At 37.6% G+C, this 14,753-nt stretch overlaps 1 protein-coding gene across 1 annotated transcript in view; it reads left to right on the top strand.

Moving 5' to 3' along the window:
* The window catches only part of LRP2 (LDL receptor related protein 2), a gene marked incomplete at both ends in the record, with an annotated part of 116,877 nt that overhangs the window by 45,331 nt on the left and 56,793 nt on the right, over positions 1-14,753 (top strand). The window contains 12 exons of the mRNA XM_082285402.1: positions 17-154; positions 1,050-1,331; positions 2,544-2,783; positions 3,420-3,539; positions 3,895-4,011; positions 5,184-5,561; positions 6,430-6,678; positions 8,938-9,149; positions 9,593-9,777; positions 10,619-10,847; positions 11,949-12,126; positions 14,102-14,230. Of these exons, the coding sequence (XP_082141528.1) occupies positions 17-154; positions 1,050-1,331; positions 2,544-2,783; positions 3,420-3,539; positions 3,895-4,011; positions 5,184-5,561; positions 6,430-6,678; positions 8,938-9,149; positions 9,593-9,777; positions 10,619-10,847; positions 11,949-12,126; positions 14,102-14,230 (2,457 nt within the window). The remainder of the gene's footprint in view (positions 1-16; positions 155-1,049; positions 1,332-2,543; positions 2,784-3,419; positions 3,540-3,894; positions 4,012-5,183; positions 5,562-6,429; positions 6,679-8,937; positions 9,150-9,592; positions 9,778-10,618; positions 10,848-11,948; positions 12,127-14,101; positions 14,231-14,753) is intronic.

Below are 14,753 nucleotides of genomic sequence, written 5' to 3' on the forward strand. Positions count from 1 at the left end.
ATATTTTTCAAAATAGGTTATGCCTATTTCACTGATTGGAGACTTGGTGGCATAGTCCGAGTGAGGAAGTCTGATGGAGGAGAAATGACTATCATTAGGAGGGGCATTAGTAACATTATGCATGTTAAAGCATATGATGCTCATTCCCAAATAGGTGAGCCCTTTTCTTGTACAGAGGAAAGATGTGAAATAGGGAATAAGACACAAAATGTCAGGACAGCAGATTTCCAGTTTCAGTTCTATAAATGGCTTCACTGAATCGTAACTGATATGCAAGGGAGGCAGCACAGATACTTGCAATCACATGTTGTATCTTTCATTGCTTTGTGACTGGGTGCAATTTCCCCCTACCCTTTCTGTTACTGTACTTAATAATCAAGCAAAATGAACTTATGATTCCATTGTGGTTTGTGTAATTGTATCAGCAACTACAACTTTGTATTTCTCCTCTTCTGGTAGAAGTTTTAGTTAAACTAAACTATTTATTTTGATGAATTGGGTAAATGTTTATTAATCAAATTACTATTCTTCAAGTAATTAGTATTTATAAATCACTAATTTTTCTTATTTTCTGACTTTCCTATTTCCTTAAATTCTATGCAATTCTATGATCTAAGCCAAGGATTTGGTATTGTAGTTAATTTAGTGAAACACCCAATGCTCTCATCAAACATATGATTAAACCTAAGATTCACTGACTACTTGGTGTCCAAAGATTGGATTGGGTCTCCCAGCCTTGGCCAGACAGAGGTTCTCATTTGTGGTAGTATACTTGTTTCCAGACAGTTGCTGAAAAATTCCAGAAAATACTATGAAATTTAATAGTATGTTTTTGGCTTCCATGAACATTTCTGCCAAGGAAGAGTATATGGAATGCGACACTTATATATTACTGCTACTATTGCTGTCGATGAACTTGACCTTGTTTTGCAGTGTATGCAAAACCAGGACTTGCTACAGCACCTTTTTTTATACTTATTATGTACTTTTAACAGTTCCAAAGATGTCATCAGTAGTGTGTATGTTGATCTTCTCTATCACTTTTTAAGGCTCTAACTACTGTAATAGAGGAACAAATCCTAATGGAGACTGCAGCCATTTCTGCTTCCCAGTACCAAACTTCCAGAGAGTTTGTGGGTGTCCTTACGGCATGAAGCTGGCTCCAAATCAACTGACATGTGTTGAGGATCCATCCAATGAGCCACCCACTTTGCAGTGTGGCTCCTATTCCTTTTCCTGTGGTAATGGAAGATGTGTGCCTCGACACTATCAGTGTGATGGTGTTGATGATTGTCATGATAACAGTGATGAACAAAATTGTGGTTCTTTAAGTAAGTAATCCTTGTAATCTGCAGTTAGTATTCCTTGTTTGCAGTTCAGGAAATTTAATAAGTCAGTATGGCTTCACTGGAATAAACTCCCGTTTTTTAGGGTTGCATCTGTGAATAAATCCTGAAATCTTCCTGGGAGATTAGTTACTTTGGAAATTACTTGGAATAATTAGTTACTTCAGAAATTATATCATAGTAATACAGGATTCAGTATCAGCCACCTAAACAATGCATGAAAATACTCATATCCTACTATTCTCAAAATTAAATATACAGAGTAACAAAAACTTATTTTCTAAAGAAAAAAGTTGTCTTTATTCTTAATTTTTTGTAAATTTTGAAAGATATTGGAATATCAATAGCTTGCCTAATTTGGATGCACGGAGAGGAACAAGCCATCTTATGAAAGACGAAGACACTTAAAAAATAGCACCATAAGAAAAATAACAAACCCATATACATTGCCTAACTTTCCTCTAAGATTAAAGCAGCACCTTTTATTTCACTTAACATCAGAATAAAAAATTTGGTTTTGATAATATTTGGGCAATGCTGATCTATTTGTTACATCTGGATTTTAACAGTGAAGTAAATTAAAAGCACATTGGATCATTTCCTGGTTTTACAGTAAAATGTCTCACACAAACTATTTTGTTGTTCAAGTAAATTGAGAGAACAGTGGGATAACCATGGCTGATAAGGCATTGAAGAGATGATAAGATACTAAAGATATTGAAGAGGCTTTTATGACATATCTGGTGCTTCTTCAGAGTTAATTCTTTCGAATCACGAACAAGAAAATAGGACACAGTAATAAAACGTGTTCCTAATGTATAGGACTAACTAGTATGACTAAGGTATAAACTGTTTCTTATTAATGGGCTGTTTTATAATAACTAGAATATCTTTTGGGAAAAAGTATAAAGCAAATGGTTACTAGAAGGAGTTACTTTTCTTGTTCTTTAGATAGTTTTGGAGTGCTCAACTGTTTAATTTTTTATTGTTTCCTGCAGTTTAAAAAAAGTTTGTAAGTATTCTGTTCAGTTCTGCAGCATGTTGCATAACAGACATTTTAATTCTAAGCAATGCGCATTTTAGAATTTGATGCATATTTTAGGCATTCTGAAAATGTAATGACTGTACTGACTACTGTTGCAGGAAAGGCAAGTTTTGGAGATATTTATAAAGACTTTTTTCTATTCTTTGATTCAGACAATACTTGTGCTTCTTCAGCTTTTACCTGTGCCAGTGGACAGTGTATTCCGGGTCGCTGGCATTGTGATAAACATAATGACTGTTTTGATGGCAGCGATGAATTGCATTGTCCCACACAAGGACCCTCTTCATGCCCTGCAACCCAGTTCACCTGTGATAATAGAAGATGTATTCCAAGAATCTGGCTATGTGATACTGATAATGACTGTGGTGATGGCTCAGATGAAAAAAACTGCAGTGAGTATCATGACTGCCTGTTGTTTTCATAATCAACTGTGCATATCTACATATATAATATCTGCTGGCATAAGGAGGATAAATGAAATTGGGAAAAAAGGACTGGTATCTAAGACTGATATTTTGTAGTCCTTACGATGTGAAAAACTCATCTAATTTGAAGTAGTATGGGCCAAGTAGAATGCAGAGAAATAATTAAAAAAAAAAAAAGGAGCAAATGTGATAGTCATAATCATGGTGCTGCATAATGTCATCCACTGTAATTAGCAAAAAGCAGTTAGAGCTGAGATGTCCTAAACACATACTTCACAAGTGATCTCAGTGATGGCTAATGGTGTAGTCAGCTAATCTAGGCTGGAAGTTTTTACCAGAAGTAAGAGAGTAGCTTTTTCATATACTTTTTTTAGAGTTATTATCCACTACCTGGAACCTTCTGTTTATTTTCCATGAGCCCAAGCCTACATATAAATGAAAAATTACCGGATATTGATTTATTAGTGCTTGTAATTTATATGATTGCTAGTTGCTGCATTATATGCTGCAAGTTAGGGATAATGTTTTTCTACTTTCTCAGCAATGTGCTGATTTCAAAAGAGAGGAAAGTAGCACATTTGCATTTATTGTCATTCTTAATAGCTTTCACAGGTACTTGTGAACCCGGGCAATTTCAATGTCCAGACCATCGCTGTATTGACCTATTCTATGTCTGCGATGGAGACAAAGATTGTATAGATGGTGCTGATGAGCATGACTGCAGTAAGTGTAACTTTCTTTATTCAATGCCTCTTTATTGTTTCCTCACACTTGCCCCCAAAGCAGTCTTTGGTGATCTCATATTACCAGCCCCAAGACAGCAGAATGCATAATAAACCTTTCCATAAATTAACCCTGATTGTGATGCTTTTGATCTCTCGGCTGCTTATGGAGGGCTGAAATCTGTTTCCTCTGTTTTCTGTGAATTCCAAAGTCACTGCATTTTCTGTGTCTCCAGGAAATTATGGTCTTCAGTGGAATTGATACCATATCAGACTTAAGCACCTGTAGGGTAAATTTGGTGCAGTCCAGCTCTGTAAAGTAAATAAATAACATTCAATATTTTTTAATTTTGTAGTATATAACTGCAGTGCCACAGAGTTTAAGTGTCTAAGTGGAGACCAGTGTATCAGCACCTACTACCAGTGTGATGGTGTTTTTGACTGTAATGATCACTCAGATGAGGCTGATTGCCGTAAGTATACTGATGCTGAAAGAAAGATTTCCATTATTAAGTGATGCTTCTGGAAATTTCCTTTATCTGCTATGTCAAATACTGTCCTTGAAACCTTTATATTCTTTTCAGGCAAACTTGTCTTTACATCATTTTCCTGAGCAGGAATTTCAAACACAGGTTCCAGCTCAAGAGTATCATAGATTCTTAGAATGGCTTGGGTTGAAAGGGACCTTAAAGGTCATGTAGTTTTAACCCCCCTGCCATGGGCAGGGACACATTTCACTAGACCAGGCTGCTCAAAGCCCCATCCCACCGGGCCTTGAAAACTTCCAGGGATAGGGCATCCACAACTTCTCTGGAAAACCTGTTCCAGTGCCTCACCATCCTCACAGTAAAGAATTTAGTCCTAATATCTAATCTAAAGCTACTTTCTTTCAGTTTGAAGCCATTCCTCTTTGTCCTGTAACTACATGCCCTTGTAAAAAGTCTTTCCTCATCTTTCAGTACCTGAAGGGAGCCTACAAGAAAGGCCACAACTAGGTCATCCCTAAGCTTACTCTTTTCCAGGCTGAAAAATCTCAGATTTTTTAGTCTTTTCTCATAGGAGAGGTGCTCCATGCCTCTAATCATCTTGGACTAGACTAAGCAGATTGTGCTGGCAAGACTAGATTGTTCAAGCAAAGAGGAGAGTTTGCATTCCTTTTGGCTATAAATTTTTTTTTTTTACTTGGCATTTCAGACTCAGGATTTTAAAGCAAAATTAAGTCTATTACTCTAGAAAACAGAAAACCTGGTATATATGAGAGTCAGATTGAAACTTTTTTCTTGAGTAATTTTTTACACTTAAATTAGTTAAAATGTTACCACTCGGGGTGGTGGAAATTTCCGACCTGATTTCATGTAGCTTTGGACAGGTACATAGATATCAATATGTGTTTGCTCAAAGTATAACAAGAGTTGAATAGCCTTGTTGATCACATTATAAAGTAAGAGCTGAATTGGTCACATTTTGAAATGTCATGTAGATTGATTGACTGACTGTGATTCTATGGCCTGATCTAAAAGCAACACAGTTCTTAATAGCATTGTAAGTAGTTATTACAATGTTAAGAGATGAGCTGAACATAGTGGTTTTGCTTCTCAATCTAAAATTGAAACAGCTTCTGAACTGTTGAATGTCACTGTTCCAGCTACAAGACCACCAGGGATGTGCCACCAGAATGAATTCCAATGTCAGTCAGATGGCAATTGTGTTCCTGATAACTGGGAATGTGATGGCCATCTTGATTGTGCAGATGGCTCAGATGAACATCATAGATGCCCTGCCAGAACGTGTCCTCCATCGCTTTTCCGCTGTGATAATGGCAACTGTGTATATCGAGCATGGATCTGTGATGGTGATAATGACTGCAGGGATATGAGCGATGAGAGAGATTGTCCGACTCAACCTTTCCGGTGCCCCAGCTGGCAGTGGCAGTGTCCAGGTCACAGTATCTGTGTGAATCTCAGCAAAGTATGTGATAATACTGCTGATTGTCCTAATGGAGCTGATGAATCCCCATTGTGCAGTAAGTTACTGTTCATGCATCTACTACAGACTATGTGTTATGTCTGCTGAAAGAAATGGAATATTCAGCATGCTCTATTTAGTGTCACAATGTTTCTAGCAGATATGTAAGCACAGCGTAATTAGAGCTCTAATTTCTAAGTGGAACTAACTTGCAGTGAAAAGAGACTACAGTGATGACTGAGGAATTCATTATCTGTGTCCAATCTTGTGCTCTGAATTCCAATAGGACTTTCACTGACTTTAAATATAGATTTTTATACAACTACATGGGAATGAACTCTGTGTTCCTGAACACATTCACTAAAGCATAGTATGCTTTAAATTCAGATGATTCAGTCCTTAACATTCTATTTTAAATTTCTAACTTTAAGAATCATGATTAGAATCAAGAAGTTCATGTGCAGCCAGAATTTGTATTTATGTTGATTATGAATTGATTTAAATATAATCTTTTTCTTTCCTTCTTTCCTCCTTCTTCCCTTTAATCAATGCACATTCTCAGATGAACCCCAGCCAGGTACGATTATAAACAATTTTAAATTATTATTTATACAGTTTTAGGTTTGCAGTGGTAAATTTTTGTTTATTTCTAGCTGTTTTTGAAAAAGTTGTTGTACATGCTTAGACAGCCTTCTGTTTGGCATTAGTTTGATGGGATTCAGTACATGCAATGTTGTTACCTGTCTTTATGTGCACTGTGTATATTTTGCATAAGGACCACAGTCCAGTCTCACACTGCACGACTGATGATTCTGCAGTCATTTTAGCAGCAGTCTTAGGCTAAGAATGCAATTGTAAAGACTTAAATTTATCATAGGAAGCCTTTGTTGACCGTTTGCTTTTTTCTTTCCCCAACTCAACTTCAGATCAGGAGAGCTGCTCTGACAATAATGCTGGCTGCACTCATGAGTGTATTCAAGGACCTTTTGGAGCTCAGTGTACCTGTCCTATTGGATACCAGCTTGCAAATGACTCCAAGACCTGTGAAGATATTAATGAATGTGACCCTCCAGGCTTTTGTAGTCAGCACTGTTACAATGAGAGAGGGTCTTTTAGGTGTTACTGTGATGAAGGATACATTCTAGAAGCCAATGGGAGGACTTGTAAAGCAGCAGGTGAGAAACATTGATGTCAGTCTAAAGAATGACAGCAGTGTCTGAAAACTGTCCATCTTTGTGTCTTGGTTTGAAAGAGAGGTGTCTGCCAAGGAAGGCGGCAACATCCCCTGGAGTAGAAAATATGTCCCACTTCCCTCCAAATTATTATAGCTTTGAAATTAAGGGGCTTTCATGCAAAGATATGGGAAAAGGAATAACAGTTATTTACTAGTATGTATATGTGTAACAAGGCAAACACACAACAACGGCAGCAAGAACAAGCGGAACCACAAACCCAGTGCCAGCCTCCCTGGGCCGCGGGCCCTGTCCCCTTCGGTGCAGTTCCGCTCACAGCCGGCAGGGGCGCTGCTGGCTCCCGGCCGGGCAGGGCGCCTGCCATGGTTCCCCCGCGCCTGCAGGGGGCGCTGTGGCGCCGCGTCTCCCTCACGTGGTAATGGCGGGCGGGCTGGGTGGGGAAATGGGCTGCAGCAGGGACCTCGGAGCAGCGGCTGGAATGGCAGGGACAAGCGGACCCCAGAGTAGCAAATAAAATGTATCAGAAACTCAGCAGCTGTAGCAGGAGCTGTGGGGTGTCCTGGCAGGCAGAGGGTGCAGGGTTAGAGGGTAGCGAAAACCCAGAGCAGTGGCAGTGAAATGGTGGGGCTGGGCAGTGGTAGCCCTCCTCCCAAATGCAGCCAGGAGAAGCTTCCTTGGAGGTGGCTCAGGGGGCTCTGGGTCCTGGGTTTTCCCATGAGGTACCCGAGCAGATGGTGAGGGTCTTTTCTAGTGAGGTAGGGTGTTAATAAGGGCCCAGTCCAATGGCTGCTCTTATGAACAGAGGCTCACCCACAGTAAAGAAGAAGTAGTGGCTGGGCTGGGCTCTGGCAATGGCTGTGAATTCACCTTGCAGTAAGCAACAGCTCAACTGTTCTCCTCTGATGGAGAGCAAGAAGAACCAACCTAGCCCCTCACCCCCAGCCAAAATCTCATGGTATCTCTGCCCTTCCCAAGAGAATGCCCCTCAGCTACGATAGTGCAGCCAGCTGCACTCATCCCCCTTCTCCTTGGCTATACCCTTTGTCTTTCTTAAGTACCAGTTGTTATTGTCTCTTAGCAACAAATGGGAGAAAATTCCCTGAGAGAAAGAAACAAAAGGAAAAATCCTAACCCCCAAAACTTTGCCATTTTAATATTGTTCTCTTTTAAAAGAGCTGACGTAAACAGCCACTTAGAGTTGTTCATGGCAGATGACCTTGAGAATTAAAACTGTCTGCTGAGGGGTTAATTAGAAACCAATATTTCATTGAAATAATATATTTAAATGAACACTTATTTTTAGCCCTGGAATGGTCAAAAATAGTGTTTTGAAGAAAAGCAGTGTCAGAGACTTGTAAGCCATAGGCCAAAATTAGCTATTCATGAAGTTCAATGCTCACAAAGTATTTAAATCCCAGCCTTTCATAAGATTTACCTACTGCCTATGCTGTACTTTGCTGATTTGTAAGGAGGAAATATCACTGATACAGCCTAGCTGCCAGTTGTTCTCTATCTCTTATGTGGTATGCTGACAGTGTGGAGGAGCCACATACCCAGTGGAATTTGTCTGTACAGGTTTCCTGGTTTAAGGATATACTCAGGTTGTAGAAGACACTTGCATTTTACCTGCACATAAGTTTGGCCCTTACTAATAGGGAGTTTCTTGTACTTGCTGTCTTTATGGTTGCTACTCTTCAGTTGTTTTTCGGTGTCTTATCTGTGCAACCTAATTACAGCAATCTATGGCTTTCCTGTAATATGTTTCTTGTCCATTGTTCCCACATAGTCTCAAGGGGAAAAAAAGAGAAGGTGGATTACAAAGGAGGAAGACCAGGCTGAGCAGTTTAATTTGAGGTGGCAAAAACTTTGGGGATTGAATCAGGAGTGGGAGATGAGGGAGATTTATGGAGGAATGAGTGTTGGATATCAGCAGCAATCTAACCTTTGTTGGTTAGACAGTGGGGAAGAGGACCTAAGGTGCAGGTAGGAGCCTGGAAGGGAAGTATGTAGAAAGAGTGATGGAGAAAAGCTAAGGTAGATTTAAAAGTCAAGATGGACAGGCTGGATATGATAATATATCTTGGCCTAAGAATTGATTTGAATTTGTCAATACATATATTTAGATACAACAGCTTTGATGCTATAAAGTCATGTTAAATTACTCATGTTTCTTTTTCTCCCAGTTACTGTTGAATTGCCCATGGGTTTATTTTAATTTCTATTCTATTCTATTCTATACAGAATCTGGGAATCTTCTTTTGCTGGTGGCAAGTCGTAACCAAATCGTTGTGGATAACATCACTTCTCAGTCACACAGTATTTATTCTCTGGTTCGGGATGGGACAAATATTGTGGCTATTGATTTTGATTCAATTACAGATCGTATCTTTTGGTCTGATACAACACAGGATAAAATTTGGAGTGCTTATCAAAATGGGACTGACCGAAAAATAGTAAGTTTTGCTGAGTAAGTTTTTCTTGTCTTTTGTCAAAAGAAAATGGAAGATGCTGTGTCTTCAATTAACAAAGAGGAAGAGGGAAATCCGAATATAGTAAGAAGAGAGAGAACAGGGACAAAGTGAAACAACTTTGTAGGTGCTAAGCTAACATTTCATATAGCTGTTTGAAAAAAAAACCTGAATACTTTCAAGAAGCCCTTTTTTAAACATCAAACTGTAAGCTGGTTTCCTATAAGAAAATTCTACCTTCTTCAATAGACCTACTGAAGTTAGTAGGATTGTTTGGGTTTATGCTTTGCCATCACTTTGAGTATGTGCACGCTGTGATTCCTTCTGCATAATAGACCTAGAAGATATGGAAACTTGGTTTGCCATTTTCCATATCTGTAGAAATGCAAAGGGTAAAATTTAATATAAACTTTTTTGTTACTAAACAGGTGTTTGACAGTGGTGTCACCGTGACTGAAAGCATAGCGGTAGATTGGGTGGGTCGTAACCTTTACTGGACAGACTTTGTTCTGGAAACGATTGAAGTCTCCAAAATGGACGGGAGCCACAGGACTGTGCTGATTAGTGAAAATATAACAAACCCAAGAGGACTAGTGTTAGATCCCAGAACTGAGTAAGATTTTAAAATTTTTTTTTAAACATGCCTATTTTATGATGTAACTATTAAAATTTGGGACATGGCCAAATTGTATTGAAATTGTAAATGACAAAATTTAGTGTGTTTGCAGAGCGGATTAATATTTAAAGTCATGAGGTAATTACTGGTGATCTGTTGCTCTGTTTCAGTGTAACAAGATGACTTTTTAGCTATAAAAGATTTTTATACATTTGCTTCCTAGTTAAGAAATACTAATTCAAAATGATGATGTATCACTTCAGTTGGTGATATACCACAAGCTTATATGTGATTTAATGTCATACGCCTACCTTCATAGCCCCAAGTCTAAAGTAATTATTTAGATTTTATTGTTATCACAAAAGCACCTTCCCATTTCAGACAGCAAGTGGCATAGAGTAAATGAAATATGATTATTTGACTTGTTCATGTACAAACTTTTACTTGTTTTTGAGGTCTTCAATGCCTTGAACTCTGTTTACTGCTAGTTTTAGTGCTGTTAACATTATCAATGCATACCTGTATTAAATTATTATGTAGCAACTGGAGAATCAGATTATAATCAACACTAAAAACCAGTGATACCAGTAGCTCCTGTGTGCTGCTATTATCGACAAATAGAAACAGCAGTAGAAGTACTAAAAGTATTTTTATAACAGAAATTACTGTAATATCTTATGTAAGCATATTGCTAAAATAAATAGTTTCAGTATCATTGTGTAGGACTGTTCTTAGAAAGATTGCTTCTATTTTTTGGCTTATGAGTCTTCATGTAATGTTTCTCAATAGGCAGCTAGGTTTTTTTCCCAGATTGGTAACCAGAAGTTACTTTTTTCAGTGCTCATGTAATGTTCTGGACTGACTGGGGCCAAAACCCTCGAATTGAAAAAGCCAGCATGGATGGCAAAATGCGCACAGTGATTATCAATAATAAAATCTACTGGCCCAATGGACTTTCCATTGATTATCCAAATAAACTTCTCTATTTTGCTGATGCTTATCTTGATTATATTGATTTCTGTGATTACAATGGAAACAACAGACGACAGGTGGTTGCAAGTGATCTGGTAAGACTTTAATGAGGAACTGTTGTTTTCGCATGTCCCTGCTGATAGTACATAAAAATATATTTTCATTGTCGTAGACTTGGGTGTATTTTTCTTCAAAATATTTGAGTGAAGCAGATGTGAAATATTTTAGCTTCTTCTTGCTACTGTAAAAAGAGGAATTGCATATCCTATTCAGTCTCTCAGGAGATCTTCAGCAGAGCCTGGAGCTGCATGTAGACTTAGTGCTTTAGATCATTCTCATCTTTTCTGTCTGCATGTATGAAATCTGAAGGTGACATCTGACATTGCTGCTATTAGGTGGTGCATTTTCTGTAGGCAAATATAGTACAAAAAGCCTGGAGAAACTTTTTCTGGTCTTTTGTGGGTGACTATTGCTACTATTGTTGACAGCAGTGAAGGGTTTTGTGCTACTGGAACTTGGTGTGTGCAGCAACTCCGTCAGGACCATCCCTCTTACAGGCTATCTCCCAGGGAAGTGCTCCTGGCAGCTTGTAGCACTGTCCTTGTATGAAAACAATAGTTCAGATGTTCAGTTGGTACACAGAAACTGGTATCAATAACCACCTGAATGTTTTCAAGAATTGATTCTTGGGGCTTTTACTTTTGGCTGGAGAGACAATTAGTGTGAAATAGGAGCTAAGGCAATCTTTCCACTCCTGGTTATCTGAAATCTAGATAAGCTACCTTCTTTGAACCCTGGTAAATTTTAGGGGAGCTTATCAGGAATGCAAGTTCTTGACAGGTCTGTAATTCTCATTAGACATTTTCCCAATGTGCTCTTGAAAATCTACTATTGGGTTTTCATCTGTTGGTTCTGCCCTGTAGTTAGACTGCTTTGTTAATTCCTCATTTTCTTCATCTCACAGAGTCTAGATAGCATTTTAGTTTTTTAAAAAATATATTTTCCTCATAATTTATGTCTTGTTTTTAGACAATAGATGATATTTCTTTTTTTCTTTCTGGAAAGTACCTTTTGAGACATGGTTACTTCCTTATTTATTTATCTAAAAATTATGCTCAGCTCTGTTGTTACTTCATTGCAAGCTTTACATATACAAATCTCCAGAACTAAATTGATACTCAACCTTGCCTGTTTAGATATTGCAGCACCCACATGCTCTAACCGTCTTTGAAGATTTTGTGTACTGGAGTGACCGCTATACTAATCGAGTAATTCGGGCCAATAAATGGCATGGAGGAAACCAGACAGTTATGATTTATAATATTCACCAGCCATTGGGTCTTGTGGCAGTCCATCCTGTAAAGCAGCCTAATGGTAAGTTCATCAAAACAACTTTGGAATTGCAGAAATAAGCATGCAGTAATGTCATGCATTGGAACACCAGGAATCAGTCTTTTCAGCAAATGGATTGAGTTAAAACAAGCAAGTAATTAATACTATAATAGACTTACAACTGTTCAATCTGGTGTTAGGGAAAGTAACCATCTAGGCAGCATTTCAGGATAATGACTAACCAGAAAGAATAATAAGGAGGTGGTATGTGCCATTTTCTTGCACTTCTGAATATTTGTATAAGACAATTGAAGCATTTTTGGAAAGCATTTTAATTAAAAAAATTTCTCTCTGCGGTATACCAGATTAAATGTCTTGTGCATTAATAATTCTTTTTGAAAAGATTACTGTCATCAACCTTCTCTGAAAGTACTTTTACATCATTTTAGTCAATGAAACAATAATGATAAATAGACCCCTTCATTGCATTAAATATTCTCCCTGAGGTCTTCTGCAGGTGATCTCTTGCAGCTGAAAGACTGTAAAAAAAATTCTTTCGGTTAGGTAGACATCTTTCATATCAGACATTTTGTTATTTCATGGCATGACTTGAAGAGTGGGAAGTATATTGATAAGAATATTATCTTTCAGCTTTAGTTATATTTCTTGTGTATGGAGTGTTTCCAAGTAATAAATATTAAAAAGACCTTTTGTTTTTGTTCCTTGAAAGACACCCCCATGCCAGGGAGGGTGGAGACTTGCATCTGAGTTAGGCACTAGTACTTTCAGTGCTGCATTTGTTTCGGAACAAAACCTTCCTCAGTCATGTTCAGAACTAAACTCATCTAGCATTCTCACAGCAAATTGATCAGTTAGAAGAGTGTAGCATTAATTTATGCATCATAATTATGGTTTGAGATGTTTTATTTTACAACCCAAGGTTTAAAAAACTTTGTATCACTGGTTGAGAAATTTTTTTCTTTTTCTTCATTGTATTTAGTACATTCATAATTTTTCATTTTGAATTATTCTATTGTACTTTATGTGGCCAGATGGAAAAGGAGGAATAGAGCACTAGCAGAGTAGCAAAACATATTGATGTTGACAAATGAAGAAATAATTACTTGCTGATTGAAATTCCAGATGCAGTCATCTACTGTCATCCCCTCTCATTTTTTTGTAAATCATTAAATCTTACACTAACCAGAGTTTAGATTCTTTATACTGATGACATGAACAATTTTCTTAGAGTTTGAGTTCTGAGTTTACATCATTATTTAATTGTTATGTTAGTTTGTTTCCAGTTCTTGTTAGTTTTTATCTTGGTAACAATTGTGTAAATTCCTGGAACTTCCAAGCTTTTTAGAATTAGGTCTTCTGCAATTGCTAAGGATATACTCAAAACCTGATTTTTGTTTTCTATGAAGATTACTCATTCTGAAAAATCTTCTTTAGCAGCAATTTTGTGGAAGTGATCTAGGTTGAATTTTCATGTATAGTAATAATAGCAGTCAGGAGAGACCTTCAATGTCTGTTTTTTTACATTTTACAACTTTAGATTGACAGTTTCAAAATGACCTAAGAAATTTGGCATTGAACTCCCACTATCTTTGAAAAAGACATTGCAACTGTTTTCTCTTTAGTTTCTCCAAGAAGTTTCAGCAAATAATTTAAATCCCCGATCTCGAAGGATTATTGCAATCAAGGACTACAAATGCCACATGTTTCCTCATGTAGTTAGGAAAAGTGTGAAATGGAGTTTGAAAGATTTTGTTATGATGCATGAAAGTTGAAAAGATCACTATGATAATGATACTGGGTTTGCATGGAAAATTGTATCCTGTTATAAGTGTATTGTATTGCTTGCAGTTCTTAGAAATAATTTCATTATTTTAATTTTAAAGAAATAGCAAAGCTGTCTTGATTCTGGGTTGATCTTATCAGTAGCAATGAGACAGAATATTCTCTCTAGTTGCTCATATTGTTATAGTTGCTAATAGTTCCTTTTTATTTTCAGGTATTAACTCCTGTGCATCATCCCCCTGTAGCCACCTCTGCTTACTTTCTTCATCTGGACCACTTTTTTTTTCCTGTGCTTGCCCTTCAGGATGGATCCTCTCTCCTGATAACAGGAACTGCATGAGAGGTAGGGCAGTAATAATGTGATGATAAAAAAGAACTGATATTGTCAAATCCATCCCTCTCCCAGGCAAAAAGCATACTTCTGTGGGCTGCTGCTCATGAAATCAGTTTGGGCCACTCCAGACAGACTTCATTTAGGACACATGGAATATACTTGGCCTAATGGTTTGGAGACAGGTTTGGGAAATAACTGAATCAGAGATTCAGATGCTTCATTTGGAGAAAATGGGTGAAATCAATTTTCTTACAAGCATTTTAAAGAAGCCACATTTTAAAATTTCTCACCACATGGAATGTTTGGCTGTTGGAATGCATATAGAAGGAGCTTAGTATCAGTTAAAAATGAAAACACTCTGGCAGATTCTTGTGTTCATTATAAGTATTCAGCTTGGAAACAGGGATTCTAATTGTAAGAATGTCAGGATGCAGGACTGGGAGGGACTTACTTGGTCACTGAAGTTTGTTTCTTTGTTGCCCTTGACTGCACATCATATGTAACCTTTTGCCAGTCAAGCTCCAGTTCTAGA

The sequence above is a fragment of the Coloeus monedula genome (assembly GCF_965178545.1).
Source record: "Coloeus monedula genome assembly, chromosome: 7".
Classification (NCBI taxonomy): Eukaryota; Metazoa; Chordata; class Aves; order Passeriformes; family Corvidae; genus Coloeus; species Coloeus monedula.